This window comes from Athene cunicularia (assembly GCF_003259725.1).
Source record: "Athene cunicularia isolate RWA chromosome 3 unlocalized genomic scaffold, athCun1 chr3_part1, whole genome shotgun sequence".
Taxonomy (NCBI): domain Eukaryota; kingdom Metazoa; phylum Chordata; class Aves; order Strigiformes; family Strigidae; genus Athene; species Athene cunicularia.
In genome coordinates, this window is record NW_020799097.1 from 22,573,607 (window position 1) to 22,593,581 (window position 19,975).

At 37.5% G+C, this 19,975-nt stretch overlaps 1 protein-coding gene across 2 annotated transcripts in view; it reads left to right on the forward strand.

Moving 5' to 3' along the window:
* ARHGEF10 (Rho guanine nucleotide exchange factor 10) overlaps window positions 1-19,975 on the forward strand; it is a 105,210-nt gene that overhangs the window by 73,852 nt on the left and 11,383 nt on the right. For both annotated transcript variants that reach the window (XM_026845317.1, XM_026845316.1), the window contains exons 24-27: window positions 800-1,023; window positions 2,185-2,342; window positions 13,482-13,624; window positions 19,571-19,745. In XM_026845317.1, the coding sequence (XP_026701118.1) occupies window positions 800-1,023; window positions 2,185-2,342; window positions 13,482-13,624; window positions 19,571-19,745 (700 nt within the window). The remainder of the gene's footprint in view (window positions 1-799; window positions 1,024-2,184; window positions 2,343-13,481; window positions 13,625-19,570; window positions 19,746-19,975) is intronic.

Below are 19,975 nucleotides of genomic sequence, written 5' to 3' on the forward strand. Positions count from 1 at the left end.
AGCTATCATTGGCTTTCTTTTTCAAGGTGACCCATATAATTTCTCTTTGTCTTTGCTATTTGTAAACAGTCATCATAAATATATGCCAGTTAAATCTACTGCCACAAAATGTTCTTTCTTTCCCGCTTCTATGTTTTTTTTTTATTTCCTATAAAGAGTTACTACATAGAAACACTTACTGCTGCTTGTGCAGATTTCTTTTTTTTTTTTTTTTACTCTTCCCAGATCCCTAAAATGTACACATTTGTGGACATATTGATAATACTTAGTTCTGCATCAGGGACAAGTTTAAAATCTTGTATCAACAAGTTTACAAAAGGGATTATATTAATAATCCCTCTTTCTGTTAGGACAGAGCATTTATTTGTGGACCTGTTACTGTGCAAAGGACTGGCATCAGCTATGTTACCAGTTTTAAGAGACTCTGATATAAATTAGAACACTGGTTATTAAAGTAATATATTACAGAGGTACTTCCTGTAAACGCATTACATTATGTATATATGTATGAGTCAGACATTAGAATAGGCCATAGTATTCCTCCTTTCAAAAAAGAATGAACTGTTTTCCTGAGTATACAAGGGAATTTTATGTATATAATGGTTTGACCTCTCTTGTATTTGCACTGAATTATTTTCTTGTTTATGTCTTAATGCATGAAAACTCATATTCATGAACATAACTTGAGATGCACTCTTTCTTCAGTTAACATTCCAGTCATTCCTTCGTGTTAATGCTGGTTGTCTTGGACAAGGTATCAGTCTTGGTCTTTTTTTTTCCTTTCCTCTTTCCAATTCAGATTGGCAGTTGTACTAATCAGATGGGCCAGATTGCAATAGTCTCATTTCAAAGCTCCAGCCCCAAGGTTATTGAGTGCTTCAATGTGGAATCACGGATTCTCTGCATGGTCTACATACCAGAGGAGGAGAAACTGAAAGAGCAAAATAAGGTTCTCGACTCTGAAAATGTTCTTCCGAAAGCTTCTAATGTGCCTACTATTTGCCTTGGCATGGAAGAAGGAAGGTGATTCTCATTTCTAGTGTGCTGTGTATGATTTATTAATTTGGTTTGCTATTCTGTAGTATAATTGTGTGGGATACTTTCAAGAAAATGTTTTCTTTTTAAAAAAGTATTCATGTAATAACCCAGTGACCTCAACTTATCCTTTCCACCTAAATCAAGGAAAAAATACTCTCTATGTGATTTTAAAATCATGCTATGTAGTATTTTAAATTAAAGTGTATCTTTGATGAAAGAGGATTAATTCATCATACATCATGTCTGAAAAATAGAAATATTACTTTTATAATGTTATAATCTTTAGATATTGGAAAATTTTCAGAATGACAAAGTGTTAATCAGAAACCCATTATCCTTCTCCAGTGTGGTATCATGCAGGATTTGTCATGCAAATAAATAATATTGCTGTTTACTATTGACATGAAATATTTTGCTCTCTTTGAACTGATGACCTTACGGAGTCAGAGCTCTCACTGCATTGCTAATAACAAAGCTACATTTTCTAAACTTATAGGTCAGTAAGCAAACAGATTTTCTTACAGCTAGTGAGGGCCTAAGTATGTAAATACATGTGACTTTTGAAGGTGTTTCTAACTGGTATAAATGAAGGAAGACAAAATTCTCCAAAGAAAATGTAAGTTTCCAGAAATTCGAACATCTAATTGTACTGATTATCTTTGCTTGCAAAGGTCAATTAATTCCACATTTAACTATTCAATATTCCTAACACACCCATGGTAATAATCTGTAGGAATGGTGGGAATTTTAAGTGTAATTCATGTCTGGTAGTGAGTTTTTCTTCTTTTCCCTAGTTCTCCAGGTAACACTTTTTTTAAAACTAATAAAAACTTTTGGATAGACTCATAATAAGGACTTTGAGCAGAATTTTTATTATGTCTCTTTGTTGAATAAATATTTGTTCAGAAAAGATAATATGAAAAGTGTTGTTTTATGTCAATGATAAGTAATTGCAAATTGTCTACATAGACATTTTGGAGAGTCAAGAATACTCCTTTCAATACTCATACTCAATACTTCCTGTGAATGGAAGGAGAAATGATTTGTTTGCCCCCAATATTTTATTCTGAACCTCTTTTGTGCATATTCTAATAAGAATGAATAAATAAATAAAATATAATTTCACTTTTTTGCTGCTTTTTATAGCATTTCTATTTACAAAAGTTGCCAAGGCTCAAAGAAAGTTCGACTGCAGCACTTCTTCACTCCTGAAAAATCAACTGTTATGAGCTTAACGTATATGTCTCAGTACTTGTTTGCTGGCTTGGTAAATGGAAACATCTCAATCTACACAAAAGCAGAAGGTAATGTACTGATATGTTTTGATAACATCCTGAGGAACTTGCATGTTAATATATTTTGGCAGGAGTAGTTTTCCACTGTTATATTTTCCAAAAAGTATCTGCAAAACTGCTGAACTAAGATTACTGCACTTTTTAGTACTTCCAAAAAGACCCGTTTTCTCTTTTTGAAGGACAGTAGAAACTTTGATACTGTTCCCACTTTTACTGTAGGATACATACGAAAACTGATTTGTACCCCTTCCTTAGCTTGAACCCTGAAGTTTTCAGTGTTACAAGAGTCCAGAAGTTTATGTGGTAACAGACAGTATACTGTATTTTACACAGCACAAAGCTATTTCCACTCAACTACCCAGTACTGGTGTTTATGAAAGACGGAAATTCCCTAATGGTAGACATTCCTGTATAGCTTATTTGAAATGACAACTCTTATTTTTGCTGTACAGTTAAGAGAAGTCTTTTCCATGTGTATGGCTTGTGTATTTCACAGTAGGACTCCTGTTTTCCATTAGCATTGCTGTTGATTTTTTTGTATCTAGCTAAGTAATTGGCTAAAATAATTTGAGTAAAGGAGAATGCCAGGTAATACTTCTGAACCAGAGCTGTCTTCTCCAGAACTGGTTCAGGTGCTTGTCTGTGTACTTCCAGTACATCTCACTAACTGGAAGTATTGGTTTCTGCAGTATTGCACACATACATAGTTAATTCAGCTCAAAATTAGTGAGGCTTTACTCAAAGTCTGAAGCCTGAGTTTTTAAGTGACATATTAGCACAGAGACACTTAACCTTGCAAAGTACAGAGCCAGCAAAGATCTGATGTACCTTATTAGTGTGAACTGCATAACAGTGGTTGTCATACTTCTCTAATGAGGTGGGCACTGTAAACAGTGCGGTTGCATTTGTGTGACACTATACTTCAGCTACTAAATCCTGCCAGTCTCTCACTGAGGAACGAAGGTCAGTATCTTGAATCTTGGAACAAATTATATGTCCAGTGTTAGATCATAGAACACTTAGTTTGGGAAAGGTACAGGGTGCAAGTGTTTTTTCCAAGCAACAAAGAATCTGAAAAAATGTGCTGGAAAAGAGATTTCCTATCACCAGTTATCATCTTCAACTCTGTGGGTCGGTTTCCTGTTGAGCTGTTGTCTCTGATCTGAATCCAGACATTAGATCTTAGTTCCCTTTAAATTTATTTCTTTTTACCACCGAATAGCAAATTTTTCTTTGTTTAGAGGCACAGGAGTGTGAGGCCTTGAACCTAGTCTCATAATGTAATTTTTGTTTCAGTCTCTGTATGTAGCTAGGTGGCGTAGTCAAGTGAATCTAACATTTTATCTGAAATAATTGGCGTATTTTAACCTGTTTTAAGACTGCAGTTGTAGTCACTCAACTTTTTCAAGAAAAGGCCACTTCCAATGATGCCACTTTTATTTTTGCAGTATAGGTAAGAAAAGATGCATGGGTTGACTATCTACAGAGGATGTTAAGGATGGGGTAGGGCTGTTAACCACACTGAATTACGTTATGAGATGGAGGTTATGTTGTATGGATGGGATCATAGCATCCCTTGTTTCTCTTCCTCTGAAGACACCAGTTTTGTGCAGCTAGATATTCATAGAGGCTATCACAGTCTATTTCAGGATCGTTGAAGCTCTGAGGCAGGAAATGTGCATTCATATTTTTCTGACTCATCTTGTAGTCCCTTTTCCTTATAGTTTGGTCTCTGTGTGTTATTTTGGTTCTTCATGCTTTGTAAAGTTGTGCAAATCAGCTGCTCCCATGTTAGCCTTCGTAGTCCTTATAGTTGTCTGCTGTGGTCATGTGAGACAGCCAGCCCTGGAGGGGTGTTTTTATGAGCACTGACCTATTTTACCAAACAAAGGAATCCAAGTGGTGAAACAGGAGGGAGGGGGAATGCAGCCTCCGAGGAGCTTTGTGCAATTCATCAGGGTCACCTTCTGTTGTACAGAAGGGGTCACTTTCCAGCCATGCACTTCAACTTGAGTTTTGGTCTGTCAGCATAAAGGAGATTAAGGAAAGATTTAAAAGTGAATGTGAAATATGGGCATGACATTACAAGGCATCTTGATTTGAAGCCTGAAAAGAACAAATGCTCAAGGACACACAGGTGAAATGGTTGTGCAGCCTGTTGTGGTTCTCCATGAATGAAAAACTGTAATCTTTCTTCTAGGATGAAAATCCACTTCGCAGTCTCTATTGGAGTTGTGATCCTTGTGTCTTGCTCTCTGGGCAGAAAGTGTGGTGGATCAGTTCAGTGACTGAAGCTTGATGCCTTTATATATGTAGTCAAAGACCCACAACTCCTGTCATTCAGTTTTCAGTACCCAAATAGCCCTAATTTCTCCTGTTGTTTTCATATGGCTCCGTGCATGTATATATACAGCTTGTTTACAAACAGCAAGTGCCCTTTTCTGACTTTCTTCACAAGAGAACTTTGTCAGATTGACAGCATCCAGAGTGCCCTCTGGCTGCAGAAAGTGTCTTGAAGTAATTTAAAATGGAAACTGAGAAGTATGTATAGTAAACTGAGGAACACATGCCATGTTAGTTGGAGACTTGAAGGTGCACAGTGAGATTTCTGCCTTTATGAAGGGTAGTCATGTTTTACTGAGACACCTCTGTATCTGTGTATTTTCACTTATGACTTAAAAAGTACTTAAGACTGAATGAACATAAATTAAAAGCAAAATCAATGAGGTGCTGATATCATAAAATCTACTCAGTTCTTAAATGGTAATCTGTGAAAATGTCACAGAAAGACTAGGTCAGCTAATATGTTAATCATAAAACCGGGAGCTCTGATAATTATCCTCAATAATCCTTAATTTTATGTGGGTGGGAAGTCTGGTTTGGGGAATCATGAAACAACTATTGCATTAAATGCTGTTATATATATCGGAATGGTAGTGATGCAGATTGTAAAGTTTCTGACACCTTGTGTGTTGGGAACTGGTTTACAGTGACGTTAACTTTTGCACAGTTATCAGTCTGAAATACTGAGTATTTAGTGTTTGCCTCAGGCTGAATTATTAGGAATATTTCCAGGCAAAATACTTCTAGATGAGGTTAAGGAAAAAGTACATTGTATTGTATTGTCTTTGTTTAAAAAACATTACAAAACGCCTTTGTGATGATTGCAGACGGCCCAGCAGATGTGTTTTTTTGAGTGATGTAATAGCAAAAAAGGTCAGCGTGTGTTTGACTTCCATTCACAAAAGTATCTTAGGAAAGGGAAATCACAATCTTTATATAATATAGATGTATTGTTCCTGATATACTGTAGTCAGTTCCAGCTACTTCCTTTCTTCTAGACACTGATATACATTTCCTTTCCATAATGTCCTGTAAAGAGTGTGGAGAGAAACAGGAAAAAGAAAATAAAAACTCAGAATGATTGTGAGAAAAAGTGGAAGAATTAATGTATTAGTAGTTTCAGAAAGAGTTGGGTTGAGAGAACAGATGCACAAAAAAGACATGCTGCTTTGACTGTAATGGCTATACTTTCAACATGATTGCTATGTGCAGCCTCTCCCTTGTGTGTACAGCAGCTACAGCAAGCTCTTGCACACTCACCCCTAGAACTAAATTCACAGCACTTGTCATGCTCTGTGATCCTTTCCCTCTGCTCCGCACTGGTGAGACCACACTTGGAGTATTGGGTCCAGTTTCTGGGCTCCTCAATACAAGAGACATGGACATGCTGGAAGGAGTCCAGCACAGGGCCATTCAGGTGATGAAGGGACTGGAGCACCTCTCCTGTGAGGAAAGGCTGAAAGCACTGGGACTGTTCAGCCTGGAGAAGAGAAGGTTCAGGGACAGCTCATATATATGTCTATAAATGCTTGCAGGGAGCGTGGAAAGAGGATGGAGCCAGGCTCTTGTCAGTGGTGCCCAGTGACAGAAGCAGCAGCAGTGGGCACAAGCTGAAACACAGAAGGTTCTCCCTGAACATCAGGAACCACTTTGTTACTGTGAGTGTGACCAAGCACTGGCACAGGTGGACCAGAGAGGTTGTGGTGTCTCCATCCTTGGAGGTATTCAGAAGCCATCTGGACACAGTCCTGGGCAGCCAGCACTGGGTAACTCAGGTTGAGTAAGAGTAAGGGGGTCAGACAAAATGACCTCTAGAGGTCCCTTCCAACCTCAACCATTCTGTGACACTGTAAGTAGACAAATGTCCAAACCAACCAGTAAGACATTGAAAAAAGATGTTTCTTACTGTCATCCTACTTCCAGGTGCAGCTGAGCTAGAGAAGGGCCACTTGTGATTCACAGTGCTGAGCTTGCACCTATGATCAATTTCTGAAGCTGAGGGTGAATCGTGCCTCTCTTTAAAAACAGGGTAGGAGAAATAGGACATGTAATTTCTCATATTGTATCCTAATGGCTAAGGCACTAGGCTCTCAGATGAAGAGTTCTCTATTTTATCAAATTATTACTTAATACATAAACTTTTGCTCTGTTGCCTCTCACAGATTAACTCTTTTTTTTTCAACACTGGCTCAGCTTTAACATGAGGAAGGGATTGGGAATCCTGCTGTTGCCACTTTGAGTGGTCCTCGCCTGGGTAGCTAGGGGTCTCTTCTGGAAACCCAAAGATACTGTTTTGAATCTTCCTTTGCTGTATAGAGAACACCCATAATAGGAAGTTTCTTGTATGTTTTAATGAAAGCTGTATTTTCTAGCAGGTTTTTGCGGAGCCTGTTCCTGTAGGTGTGTGCTGCTAGGTTCTGGCCCTGAGGTGTTCTTAAGGAAGAAAGCTCAACTTTGAGGATTGCAGTTGAATGTGAACAAGAACAGCTGAAGCAATTCTGGCCATGCACAGAACAGAAGTTTGCATTCTTCAAAGAGACTTCATTGGTAAAAACTTAAACAGCTCTGAAGTTGGTCAAGAGTTTTGATGACTTCAGTCCAAAGAGGCCTCATGACACTAATCAGTGATAATTTGCAGAGGATTAATATCAAGGAAAGTGACCAAAACTGAATCACAGAATCATAGAATTGGGGATGGGACATCCACAACTTTTCTGGGCATCCTGTTCCAGTGCTTTACCACCCTCACCATGAAGAATTTCTTTCTTACATCGAATATAAATTTACCCTCTTCCATTTTTAAACAATTACCCCTTGGCATTACATACTCTTGTAAAAAGTCCCTCTAGGGCTTTCCTGTAGGCCCCCTTTAGGTAATGGAAGGCCGCTATAAGTTCTCTCTGGAGCTTTCTCTTCTCCAGGATGAACAACCCAGTTTTCTCAGACTCTTTTCATAGGAGAGGTGCTGTAGCACTCCAAATCATCTTCATGGTCCTCCTCTGGAGTTGCTTGAGCAGGTCCATGTCCTCCTTATATTGGGAGCTCCAGTGCTGGATACAGCACTCCAGGTGGGGTCTCATGAGAGCAGAATAGAGGGGGAGAATCACCTCCCTTGACCTGCTCACCACACTTCTCTTGATGCAGCCTGAGATGCATTTGGCTTTCTGGACTGCGAGTGCACGTTGCTGGGTCATGTTGGGCTTCTCGTGAACCACCACCCCCAAGTCCTTTTCCTCAGGGCTGCCCTCAATCCATTCATCACCCAGCCTGTATTTGTTCTTGGGATTGCCCTGATACATGTACAGGACCTTGCACTTGCCCTTGTTGAACTTCATGGACCCACCTTTCAACCCTGTCAAGGTCCCTCTTAGATGGCATCCCTTCCCTCCAGCATGTCAGCCACAACACAGCTTGGTTTCATTGGCAAACTTGCTGAGGGTGCACTCGATTTCACTGTCCATGTCTACAACAAAGATGTTGAACACTTAAACAACACCGTATGGTACCAATACCAACCCCTGAGGTATGCCATTTGCCACTGCTCTCTGCTGGTCTTCCAAAACTGAAAGGAAATGTATGAGTAAGAGGAGACAGTTACAACAGTGAAGGAGTAACAGGTCAGTTCATTAGCAAGATACCTCGATCAGTTTGACAAGACAATTGTATACTTTGACAAATGCAGGAAAGGAGGAATATGTGAAATGTAAAGCACTGATGTCAAACTTCAGAGCTTGGGTGGATCCACATGCTGCTCCAGTATCTGAAGAGTGTGGTTCTGGCATGTGATCGCCACTTAAAGTAAACGTGGTGAGAGGTATTGCTATGCAGAGTAAGGAATGGTATTAAGCTGTTAAGGAGAGGACTAGAGCAGTGATATCGAAAAATAAACAAACACTGTTGTCTTGACTGTGTTATAACTGTTAGCAGTGCCACCTAATACTTGTTACCAGAAATATGTTGACATTTCTCTCAGTCTTATTTGCCTGTCTCATGCTGGGACTTCCAGCACCAGCCCTCTCTCTAATTTTAGGTACCTATTTAACGTGAAGAATTTGTTACTTATGTATGAAAAAATATCTAGCTGCATGTGTAGCACAGGACATTCCTACTTACACCTTGTTTAGAAGAGCAGACCCAAGTGTCTCAGCTTATTTCCAAGTGATAAGAAACGTGCTAAACTTTTTTACTTCTGTAGCTACCATCTTATTCCTCAACAGTGCTGGCTTATGTACCATGTGATGGAAAAAATGTTTGTGCTCCACTGCACAAATTAACCAACAACTGCTGTTCCCAGGGCTGTGTTGGCAGCTCTGTTGAAATCATCAATAGTGCTGCTGAGCAAGAGAGGAAACTACCAACAGAAAAGCATGTTCAGTTCAGCTCGACTGAAGGTGTAAAGGAAGGGAAAACTACTGCAAACTTTAAAAAGGCCCTCTGAGGAGATAAACTATATTTTATTAGGTTATCTCATATGAAAACCTGAAAGCACCAACAAATTATTAAAAATACTAAATATCAATAAATTATTTATAAACTAATAATAATAAACTTATTTTTATGAATTATAAAATAATATTAATTTCCTTCATTGGATTTTATGGAAACAAACCACAGAAAGATAGTCAACATTCTGTCCTATAAAATGAACATTGTTTTAAAACTTTTCCTATCTGATTAAATTGTAGTGAATAGAAGGATAACTGATTTTTCTAAAATTCATAAAAATCATGAGACTAATAACAAAATGTACTAATGGAACTAATGTCCTTTTATATTAAGGTCTTAGAAATATTTTATGATCGTAAGACACCTTACTCTGATGCAGCTGGTACAAACATTGAAATATACTGTTCAACATTGGGGTATAAACTGGCATGTAACACTGGAGAACTGTAACTTGCAGAGTGTATCACAAATAGTGGTATAACAGATCTATTAGTGCATAGACACAATAGTGCTTAAAAACTGTGTTCTCATGTTTTAAATATTCATCTAATATGCAAATATAAGAAGTTATGACATCTTATTTCTAAAAACCCCTAGGTTTGTTTTTATATTTGACCCTGTTCTCAGATTCTGTAGGCACATCTCATTCCTGCAAATACCTGTACCTGCAATTCAGATAGCTGCCTATATTCTATTACAGTAATGTTACAGAGACTGTCATGTCTCATGTGCTAGGCATTTGGTGTATCCATAGTAAGAATCTGTACCTGCTCTGATGTGGTCAGTTTAAGATTTGAGTCAACTAAAACTTGCAAATACAGTAATCTTTATGTGGTGTCAATACTCATGTAGACTTTTCTCACAAAGCAGAAGGAAACACCCCCTATCTCTTCTCCCAGTTTCTTTCCTGTTTCCGCAAGTGTCAGGCTTCAATCTTATATTTGCTCAGGGTGCAGATAACTGATTTTTCCACATACAGACTAGCCTCTGGTTGTAGGATATATGTACTGCATACTGCCATCTCATTCAGTATCTGTATGCTTACCTAATATGTAGAAGACAACTGTCTGTGACTTTTTAGCATTCTAGAGACAATAAAATCTTCCTAAAACTAAACAATGCTTATTTAGAGATCAGAAACAAGGCATCGATTGAACAGAGTTTTAAGACCTGCTAACATAAGTATGTCTTGAATGTGCAGATGTTTACACAAGTACACAAACTTGTTTTCACTTACATTTTAGAAGCAGTGAGCTTCGGATCAGACAGTTAACATGATAGCCAGTAATAGCCAATGTCAAACATAAAGTCTGCAGGCAGGTATTGAATATGGTCTGCCGAGATCTGGAGAGAGAGGCAGAGAGAGTATTACGCTTTCTTAAAAATAAGATTTTGATAGTCTTGAAACAACTTGTGAAATAGACACAGCTTGCTAACTAATCTTGGTGATGGGCGATTAAAATTCTTGGTGAGGAAAATGAAGTTGTGATCTTGCTTCTAGCCAGCAGCCTGTGGTTAAAGCATTCACAGAAGTGTGTTGGATTACCAGGCTTAATCCCTTGCCTTGCTTGAGCGGATTTGTGCCCATGCTTCCAATTCTCAAGAGATTTCCCTGGCTGACACAAAATAAGAGGAGAGAGATGGCCTGTGCTTAATTTCTCCTCCTGATGCCATTTTACTTTCTATAATTAATTAAGCATTCACTGAGGTAGGGACCAGAACACAGCTGACCCACCATTTAAATACTGCCCTAATTACCAGGCTGTATCCCTGCTGCCCTTTTTTCCCCTTCATCTGTCTTAGATGCTGTCTTATCTGAACGACAGCAATGTTAGCAGGAAGAAATGAAAAAGTAATACAGAATAGCCTTATCACATGGCTAGGGTCTCTGGGTAGAGTGATAGCTTTGAATTTTTCCTGAGCTGATATATCAAGTGAGATTGCTGTTTCTTTGCATGAAGTCATGGTAACATGAAAGACATCAGATCTCTATCTTGCCTGTTTCATAGGTCTGATCCCACTCAACTCTTAAAGCTAACTGGATTGTTAAATGCTGTAGTAACAACACCAACATAAAATGGTATTGTACGAAATGAGTTTTGATTTAATAAAAAAAAATATTGTTCTGATATTTGTTGAATCAAGTACTCATAACACTGGTAAAAATATTCATAATTTTGGTAATATCGAATTCACCTTCTTACCTTGCAGTAAGTTGTTTTAGAATTTTTATTTTGTAATCAACATCCACATGACAGCAGTACTAATTTTCCTTTTCACTCAAAACTATTACAAATGCTAGATAATAATTTTAAATAAGATTTGATTAAAATTAATAATATGGCTTAATGCTTAGCCATTTGAGGAGTTGCATGGAAGTTGAGGGCATAAAGATCCAGTTTAAAAAAACAAAACATCTTAGATGATTGAAATGGAAGTAAAGCAAAATTTAAATCCGATTCCACAGTTGAGATCCTGAAAATCCCTATTCACCTGTCACTTCAGTATCAGCTATGCTTTATGCGTAGATTAATGTATAGCTTGAACATATTTAAAGAAAGAGCTGTTGAGTTTACTGAATGGTTTTGTCTGTACATTAATCAGTGTGAAAATATAACTGCAGAATAAAAGATAGCTGCTTGCTCAGCATATCTGCTTTTGGTCCAAATTCATAGCATTTGCACAATAGAAGTCAGGATACACACATGCGTGCAGCTTCACTCTGAAGGCTTTGCACTGAACTGCCCACAGTGGTTAAAGCATTAATAAGGTATGGGCAGCCTCTATTTAAGAATTTAATTTGAGGATATTGTTGCTAGGAAATGAAAACTTTTCCCAGAGTTTCTTTATTACTAATGGTACATATGAGTCACGAAGAACACAAAGTGATTTTGACATTGCTGGGAAAGTTTGCAGGCTAATAACTATAAACACACTTCTCACTTGCAAACTAACATAATGAAAATTATTTTGACAGCCTGAAACTAAATGTCATTTTTACAAAGATGCTTTTGGAAGAGGGCCACATCCTGAGAATGACTCAGCGAAGGTTGTATCATGCAGATGGCAGAAGCAATGAGAAGTACTCCAGAGCTGAGGCTTCTTGTTGCTGCTGCTGTTATTGTAAAGCAGGAAATTTTGTACCCCTTTACCTAAGCAGATAATTAAAGATGCACTTCTTGTTGAGGAAAAAAGAAAAGCCGTTGTACTTCAGTGCTTGCCTAAAGATGTGTTTACCTTGGTCTCATCTATCAAAATTAAGTGCTTACTTAGTTGAAACTGGTGTCAACACAGTAGACAACTTTTCTGCAGCTTATGCAGGAAGAAAGCTTTAAAATGAGGAAGTGGGGCTTTCTTGACATATTTTTATCTCAATGTAAAACCAGCTACTTTAACAGATTTTTATATTATTAAAACATAATGGATAGAAATGTGGTCTTTGAGACTTCATGTTCAATGAGCACTTACAATAGAAGTAAACTCATATAAAAGTATTAAAATGATTACTGACATATTTAGTATGTCAAATTGTATAAAAGACACAGCAACAACTATTTGAAGAAGCCTATGTTGTTAGCTCTTAAATTTGGAGAGAAATAATCTACTAATCCTTGTTTCAAAGTGATGGCAAGTGAGAGTGACGGGAGTGGTAAGTGGCAGCATGCTGTTTTTCTCTGAAGGTCTCTGAATAATTGATTGTGCCACAAACACATGCATAATGTAACTTGGATCTGCTAAATGCAGTCCACAGAAAACACTGTGGATTATAGGTGGGAGGAAAAATAGGAAAAGTGAACATGTGACACAAAATTAATTTTTTTTTAAAAAGGAATTAAAACTTCCTTAAATCAGGCATCTAGTAGCAGGAAGTCCATTCCATCAACATGCTCTTAGAGAGTCATCTGATCTCACTAGAGCCTATAGTAAAAATCTTGCTAACTACTTTTCACATGAAAGATGATTCTGTTCTGGTGGGAAGTTGATTCATCTTGAAACAAGTTGTGAGCTCCTTTATTGTCATATATTTTATCAGCCATGGTTTCCTGACTGTATTTCCTGTGGAAAGGAAAGCAGTTGTATCAGAACAGCAGTGTGGGATTTCTTGTTTATCAAGTAATCCAGATAAAATTTCTTCAGTTAACAAATATAGGAGTGTTTGGGTTTTCCCCTTAATGTTGTATTACCCTTGCAAACTTACCCTGGAAGCTAAAATTAAACATATGAAAATCACAGTGTAGCTTAAAGTGGCAACTTGCAGAGATTTGAGCAGTAGGCTTGAGAGGTGGTGTTTTTAAAACTGTTTTAAAACAAAGGTTACCATTTTGTTGTGTATAACTTTCTTATTCTTTTTTGTTGAAGATGGGACGTGGAACACGGAACCTCAGAAGATAGTTAAACTGGGGGTTATGCCTGTTAGAAGTCTGCTTGTGATGGAGGAGACCATTTGGGCTGCATGTGGTGGACAAATTTTTATAATCAGCACTGTGACACATTCCATAGAGGTAAACGCTTTTAAAAGCATTGCTCACATACTGTGCTACAAGGTATATAGTGGTGAAATTTTAAACATTAAAATCTGTTTAAGAAGTCTCACAATTCAGGAAGCTTTTAAGGAAATATGATTTCAGTTCTGTTAAATTCCACTCTCTGCAGTTTGAAATTCTGCCATTTCATTCTCTGCTGATGTCTCATTAGAACTATATGTTTGCTGCCATATACTTCCAGGTTTCCGTAAGGTGCTTCGAACTTGTAGAGTATGTGGGGCAAGAGGTTTGCTTAAAAATGAGATCTGAGAAGGGTAGCAAGGAAGTGCATGCCTATAGGAATTGCCTGTTAATTCTGAAAGACGATTTAATTAAGATTTCATAATATATTTCTTCAGAGTTTTGCTTCCCGGGGCCTACAAAAATTTTCTTTGTGTAAGGACATTTTCCAATGAATAAACATGCTAACTCAGCTTTTCTGGAAGGAGAGAGAAGAGTGTTAAGGAATCAAGCTAATATTTGTGACCACATTTTCCAGAATGTGTTAAGCTCTCAATTCTGTCAAAATTGCAGCCTCCACCAAAAGAATGTCTTAGTAGTCTAAAGTTTGGAGTTGGTGAAACATTAGGAATTAAGCCTCTCTTCCAACCTACAATAGACTTACACTGAATTGCATGATGTTTACAGTCATGAAGTTCTTCCAAACAGGAGTCGTGATGAGCTCACAGCCGCCTCCTTTGTGTGCTTTGTTGCTGCTTTTTTGTTTCATTGATGATCGTGGTTTTTCCCAACAATTGTCTATTTGGTACAATTGATTCTGTGAGTCATTGTCATGGGTTTGCAGGGAAATAGCCAACATCCTAATTTTCTCTGTCTTTATCTGTGCTTTCTGGGTGACTTGTTTTGTCCAAGTAGATGCTCAGAATATATATTTTCCTACTTTGTTTTTCTTTAAGGCTTGTTTTCTTGATAGTTTGAATGGTATGATGAGGGAAGGGTTTTGGAAGAGTGATTTGGATAGATGCCTGAAATTTGTTAGCATCACTGAGGGGCAGGGTAGCCTCTGGGATACCTGGTTACTGTCCTACAGACTTTGATGATCAATCTCTGATTCTCTCAAAGAAATACACAGCAACAATAAGAGATCACAGCCAGAGTGTTGCTGTGTGAGGTTGGTTTCATACAGCCAGATCTCTGTAAATAAGTTTGGCAATTCTGGCCTGATTCTGTCAGAAATTTCTTCCTAAATCAGGTTGGATGGTGGAGTTTGGGCTATGCTGTGCTGGTTTGGCACAAGAGAACAAAAGCAGAGTTAGACAAGTTTTGAGGATTAAAGAATGCATAAAGCTTACTTTATCAAAATGTAGTATAGCATAATGGATTGTATTATTGAAAACAGAAGAGATAAAATACCAAATATTCTATCCATATCTCTCAGACATGGTAGTTCTATTTTTCAGTTATTACTACAGGTTTTCCTACAAAAGCTTCACAGAAAGATTCACTTCATTTCCAGAGGGCTTTGTAACCTAACATGTCCATTGTATTCATAGGTCAGATTGTTATAGATGCACTGACTTTTATACCTATAATTAATATACTGGGAAGGAATGTTGCAGCAAACAATGTATAAGAAATGGTGCAACTGGAAACAGTGCATTTGAGTTAATAATGTTTTCTCGACACAGGCAGTTTTGTTCAAGAACATAATGTGGTTTTTTATGACTGGCTGAGGGTCATTATTCCACACAGATATCCATACCATAGCATGTCATCTTCCTCATAGAATTGTGAACAAATGATAGATTTCTGTTGCCTTTTTAGTGGCCCTATGACACACACAAGTACTGACCTTGTTTTCATCATCTTACCAGACTAAACAGCTCACTAATATTTCCACTATTGCTGCCCGCTCAGTTACCTGACTTGTTCTGATAACTTTCTGGGTTTATATTTCCAAGAGTGATCTGCTATGATGTGCATACTGTGTTCATTGGCAATATTGTTTCAGTATTATATTATGCATGAGCAATTTAGACTCTGTTTATAAGGGGATATTTTAACAATATCAACAGCTGAATACATCTGAGCTATCTCTTACTGTGCAAGGCAGAGGCTTTGCAATATGAAGGGAAATAACAGCAAGGAAATATTTGCTCTCCCTGTAATTCTCTTGTTGAGAGTTACTAGTAATGATTTGACTCGAGATTTTTTTTGCATACTATTAATCTTTGCTCTATCAGCACGAATCCAGGTGTTGCACAGGGCTCAGCTGTTATTTATATCACCATATAATTCAAATTACAGCTGCTTCTTCGTTCATTGCATTCTACTATCATGCATAGATATTGTACGCTCTGTCTCATATAAGTTATTTACAAAAGACTTGAGTAGTTTTTAAGGCCATATTCGTGCAAGCCCATGAGCATATTCAAGACCATTTTGCAAACTTTGTGAGGCACTCCCTGCTTCATGGGTACCTCATATTTACCTGTCTGTGTATTTGCAAAGTACAAAGTATATTATCCTTGAAAACAATCTCATTCTATGCCTCCTTGCTTTTCTAAGATTCTTATTTAAGCTTTTTTTAGTAACTATTAGTAAATGAACAGGTTTGGCATCCTACATATTGGGTTTGGATGTTGCTCTCTTTTTGTGATTCTTTTCCCCTTTGATATGGGTAACTCTTAATTCACTTGTTTTAATGATACGTTACTGCAATAGAATGTTTTAGGAAATGTCTTTTATTGGCACAGTGCCCTAAATGGGCACAATGCCTCAAGCTTCTTGGCAAGGGACATGTGAAAAACTCTTCAATTGCTGTTATATATTAATTACACACTCTGATATTCTTTCTGTGAAGAAGAAATTTGTCCCCAGTCTTGACCCTAGATCTGACTGTTGTGTTGCTGTTTCATACAGACCTTGATTCCCATAGTGGTCTCTGTGCCTGTAGACCCTTATGCTCTGCAAAGGTGGCATGTGGGTTTAAAAACAGTGGTCACCAATTGAATGGCATTCCATCCTGGTTGTTTTGTCTTGTTTTTAAAACTTGGCTAACTATACACCAGTTACTTTGAAATGTTAAGCTGAATAAACAAAACCAAAAATCTCTATACAGGAGTGTATTTTGCCTGAGTATTGTAACTTCTTTCAATTAGTAAAAGTAATTTGTTTTACCTATGGACAATGGTACCCATTATACGTTTCTCATGAAGCTTGAGAAATTGCAGTTCAGTTCTTGGCGCAGCTGTTTGGGCCAAGTGAGCACCCCCTCAAAAGAAAGGCTCCAGCTATGCCCCGCACTGCTGAAACAATAGTGAGTTATGTTGGGCTACACTGCTGGGCAGGCAGGCTGCAGCATCCCAAATGTCTTCTGCAGCTCTTGTGTTGCTATAGAGTTTGAACGAGAGTGCCTGAGGGGGAGAAAAGCTGGGCTCTGAATAGAGAGGAATGTAGGTATGGAAGACAAAAATAAAATGAAGTTTGTGGTTTGGTTTTTTGTTTTTTCTTTTTTAACAAAGGGAAAAAGACTTTTTTGTCCTTTTGTATCCGTATTTCTTGTTATGAGAAGAAAAAAGTAAAAGGCCAGCTATTGGTTTTCAGATAGACGTGTTACTGAACCAGATGTAAAAGCTATCCTCTATATGAAAACCTATGCATTTGTAAAAGAATGTACAGGTTTGGGGTATGTTCCTGCTCCATGTTAGAAAACCCTTTGAATGAGAATAGTTTTTTACATGCTGCCTGTGGCATTGACAGTATTACAGTTTTACTTTAAATGTGTCTGTGTGTTTCAGCAGACAGCTGTACAAATGGCAGGACAGACTAAGTGGGAGTATAATGAGTTGGCTGGTAAAAATGGAATGTGACAAAAATGCATACGCAAGTTGTTTACAGTGGCACCAGAAGAATTGTTAGCTGTGGTCAGACCACTGCAGAGAAAATTAATTTCTTATAATTTGCTTCATTTTTCTTCTGATGTCAAACAGTGGAAGTTCCTGGTCAGGTTCACTTCAGCGGTCTTGGTTCTGTACCTGAGAAGTTTTCAAGAGTCAGGTTGTCATAAGTGTATGGATATATAAGTCTTTAAACAGAAGTTACTGTTTTTAAATCGTTTTTGCAGTGAAACATGCATGATGAGAATATCAAGAATTTTAGTCATAAGAGCTGTTTCTGGCTTTGAAAGATGTTGTACATGGATGAATTCTATTGAATAAATCTTATGATTTTCAAATTGTGTGTATCATTTGGTAATGAATGAATGGAGGTTACTTGAGGAAAGCAATGAATATAAATGTGCCTGCCAGAGGTGCTTACCTTGCATTCTGCAGTGTTGTTATTCAAAGAGTCAAAAGGTAATACAGTAACACTCAAGAAGTGAACCACTGCCTAATAGCTGAAGAGAAACCTCTCTGTTCATTTATTAAAAACTGAGCATTTGAAGAATAGTGTTAACAAATGAAAAGAAAAAAAATAATTTGCCTTATTTTTCCACAGTCAATTTCTCAGTGGAAAATACTAATTTATGGAATAATAAAGTATGAAAATAAAATTAAGTGCCTACTAAGTATAATATCAAAAGTTACACTTTGTGAAAGCTTCAACTTCTATTCTTTATCTCAGATCTTACCCTGTTTCTTGAATTTAGATGGTAAAACTGAACAATATATGTATAACCATAATATATTAAAAACATAGCTATCTTAAGCTAAGAGCTTATCCTGAGAAACATGTAATTTTGATTTTGATGCAAAATGACCAAAATGTACCTCTTAATTGTAAGGCATGGAAAATTTAAGTGTACTTTTACAAGGAGGAAGGGGGGACTTTTGCATATCTTTCTGCAAATATAATTGAGAGTATACAATATGTAGTGGGAATATTAGAGCAGATATTTACTTCTGTATCCCTCAGAGAGAGACTTGTATCCAGGGAACAGTTTGTCATTTATTTAGACAAGGAAGTTTTATGTTTAGCAGAATAGCTCTCTCTCCTTGATAATAGCTGGCACAACATTAAACGGCTGTGTTTAACTTCAGAGACAGTTTACTTATAAGACAAAACGGGAAAAAAAAAATCCCTACTTCTTAATGATTAAAGAACTTTACTACAGCTTTATCCCACATGTTAACAGGGACATATAGAGAGGTTTCGGCCTTCACGGAGCCCTGCAGAAGTTGTAACGGTGAAGGTGTTAAGGAAAAAGGTTTATCTTCAAAGTCTTTTATTACTTATCTTCAGAAGGAGGATTTTGGCCTTTCTAATGAGAAGCATCAATATTTTGAAGGACAGGAAAACAAAATAGCTAATCCTTGAGAAGTTCAGAAGTGTCTGAGTCAAAAATCAAGCCTCAGTATCAAGGCTCACGTTGTTATGTAAGTAGTTGAGCAAATAATTGTGTATTTATATTCATAAACACTCTACTTTCTAAAGATTGCTTTTTCCTTGATTCTGTTATCCTTGTTCTGAAAAGACCCCCTAACAGAACAGAAAAAAAAAAATACTGTTTAAAGAGGAGTTCTGCTGTAGATAAGTAACATATTAGGAAAAAAATCTGCCCACTTCCAGGAACTTCATCGGTGGTAGTTTTCCCAAAGGACTATCAATAAAGAATTACAAAATCCTTTGAAGTCTGAGCTGTGGTGGGCCAGACAGATCCAACCATGCAATATTTTTAATAAATATATTATTGAAGTTACTGTGATGTTACTTTCATTAGGTAGAACTTTGGCTCAAGAGCTGAGAATCCTTCCATACTAATGATGTATTTTCAAAAAAAAGTAACAGGAAAATCAGCACATCATATGCAGCAGTCAGAACATATCCTGATCAAAGCAGAGGAAGGCAGCTTTTCCCTTGACACAGCAGACAGATACAGTGCCTACACTGAAGAGCTGATGTGGCAGGTTAAAGGATGTTGTTCAGATGCATGTCACCACAGAGTCCTTGTTTTTCTTACAGAGCCATTTTGAAGCCCATCAAGAGGAAGGGATGGTAATCTCTCACATGGCTGTTGCTGGAGTGGGAATCTGGATTGCCTTCACATCTGGATCTACGCTTCGCCTGTTCCACACTGAGACACTGAAACACCTCCAGGATATTAACATTGCCACACCTGTTCACAATATGTTGCCAGGTAGCTGAATCATATTGTATGATAACATTTTTGTTTTGTCTTTATCACTGGTGTTCTCCAGAGTGTTGTAGATTAGGCCAGAACCAGAAGGTCCATCTTGGACTTTGAGTTTGATAACTGTTTTGTGACTATTTGCCCAGAAGACCAGTGTGTGCACTGAGCTGGTAGTTGAGTAGTAGCTCTCCTCCTTAGAAGTTAAAATGTAATTATATAGATAAGCAAGTGGATTC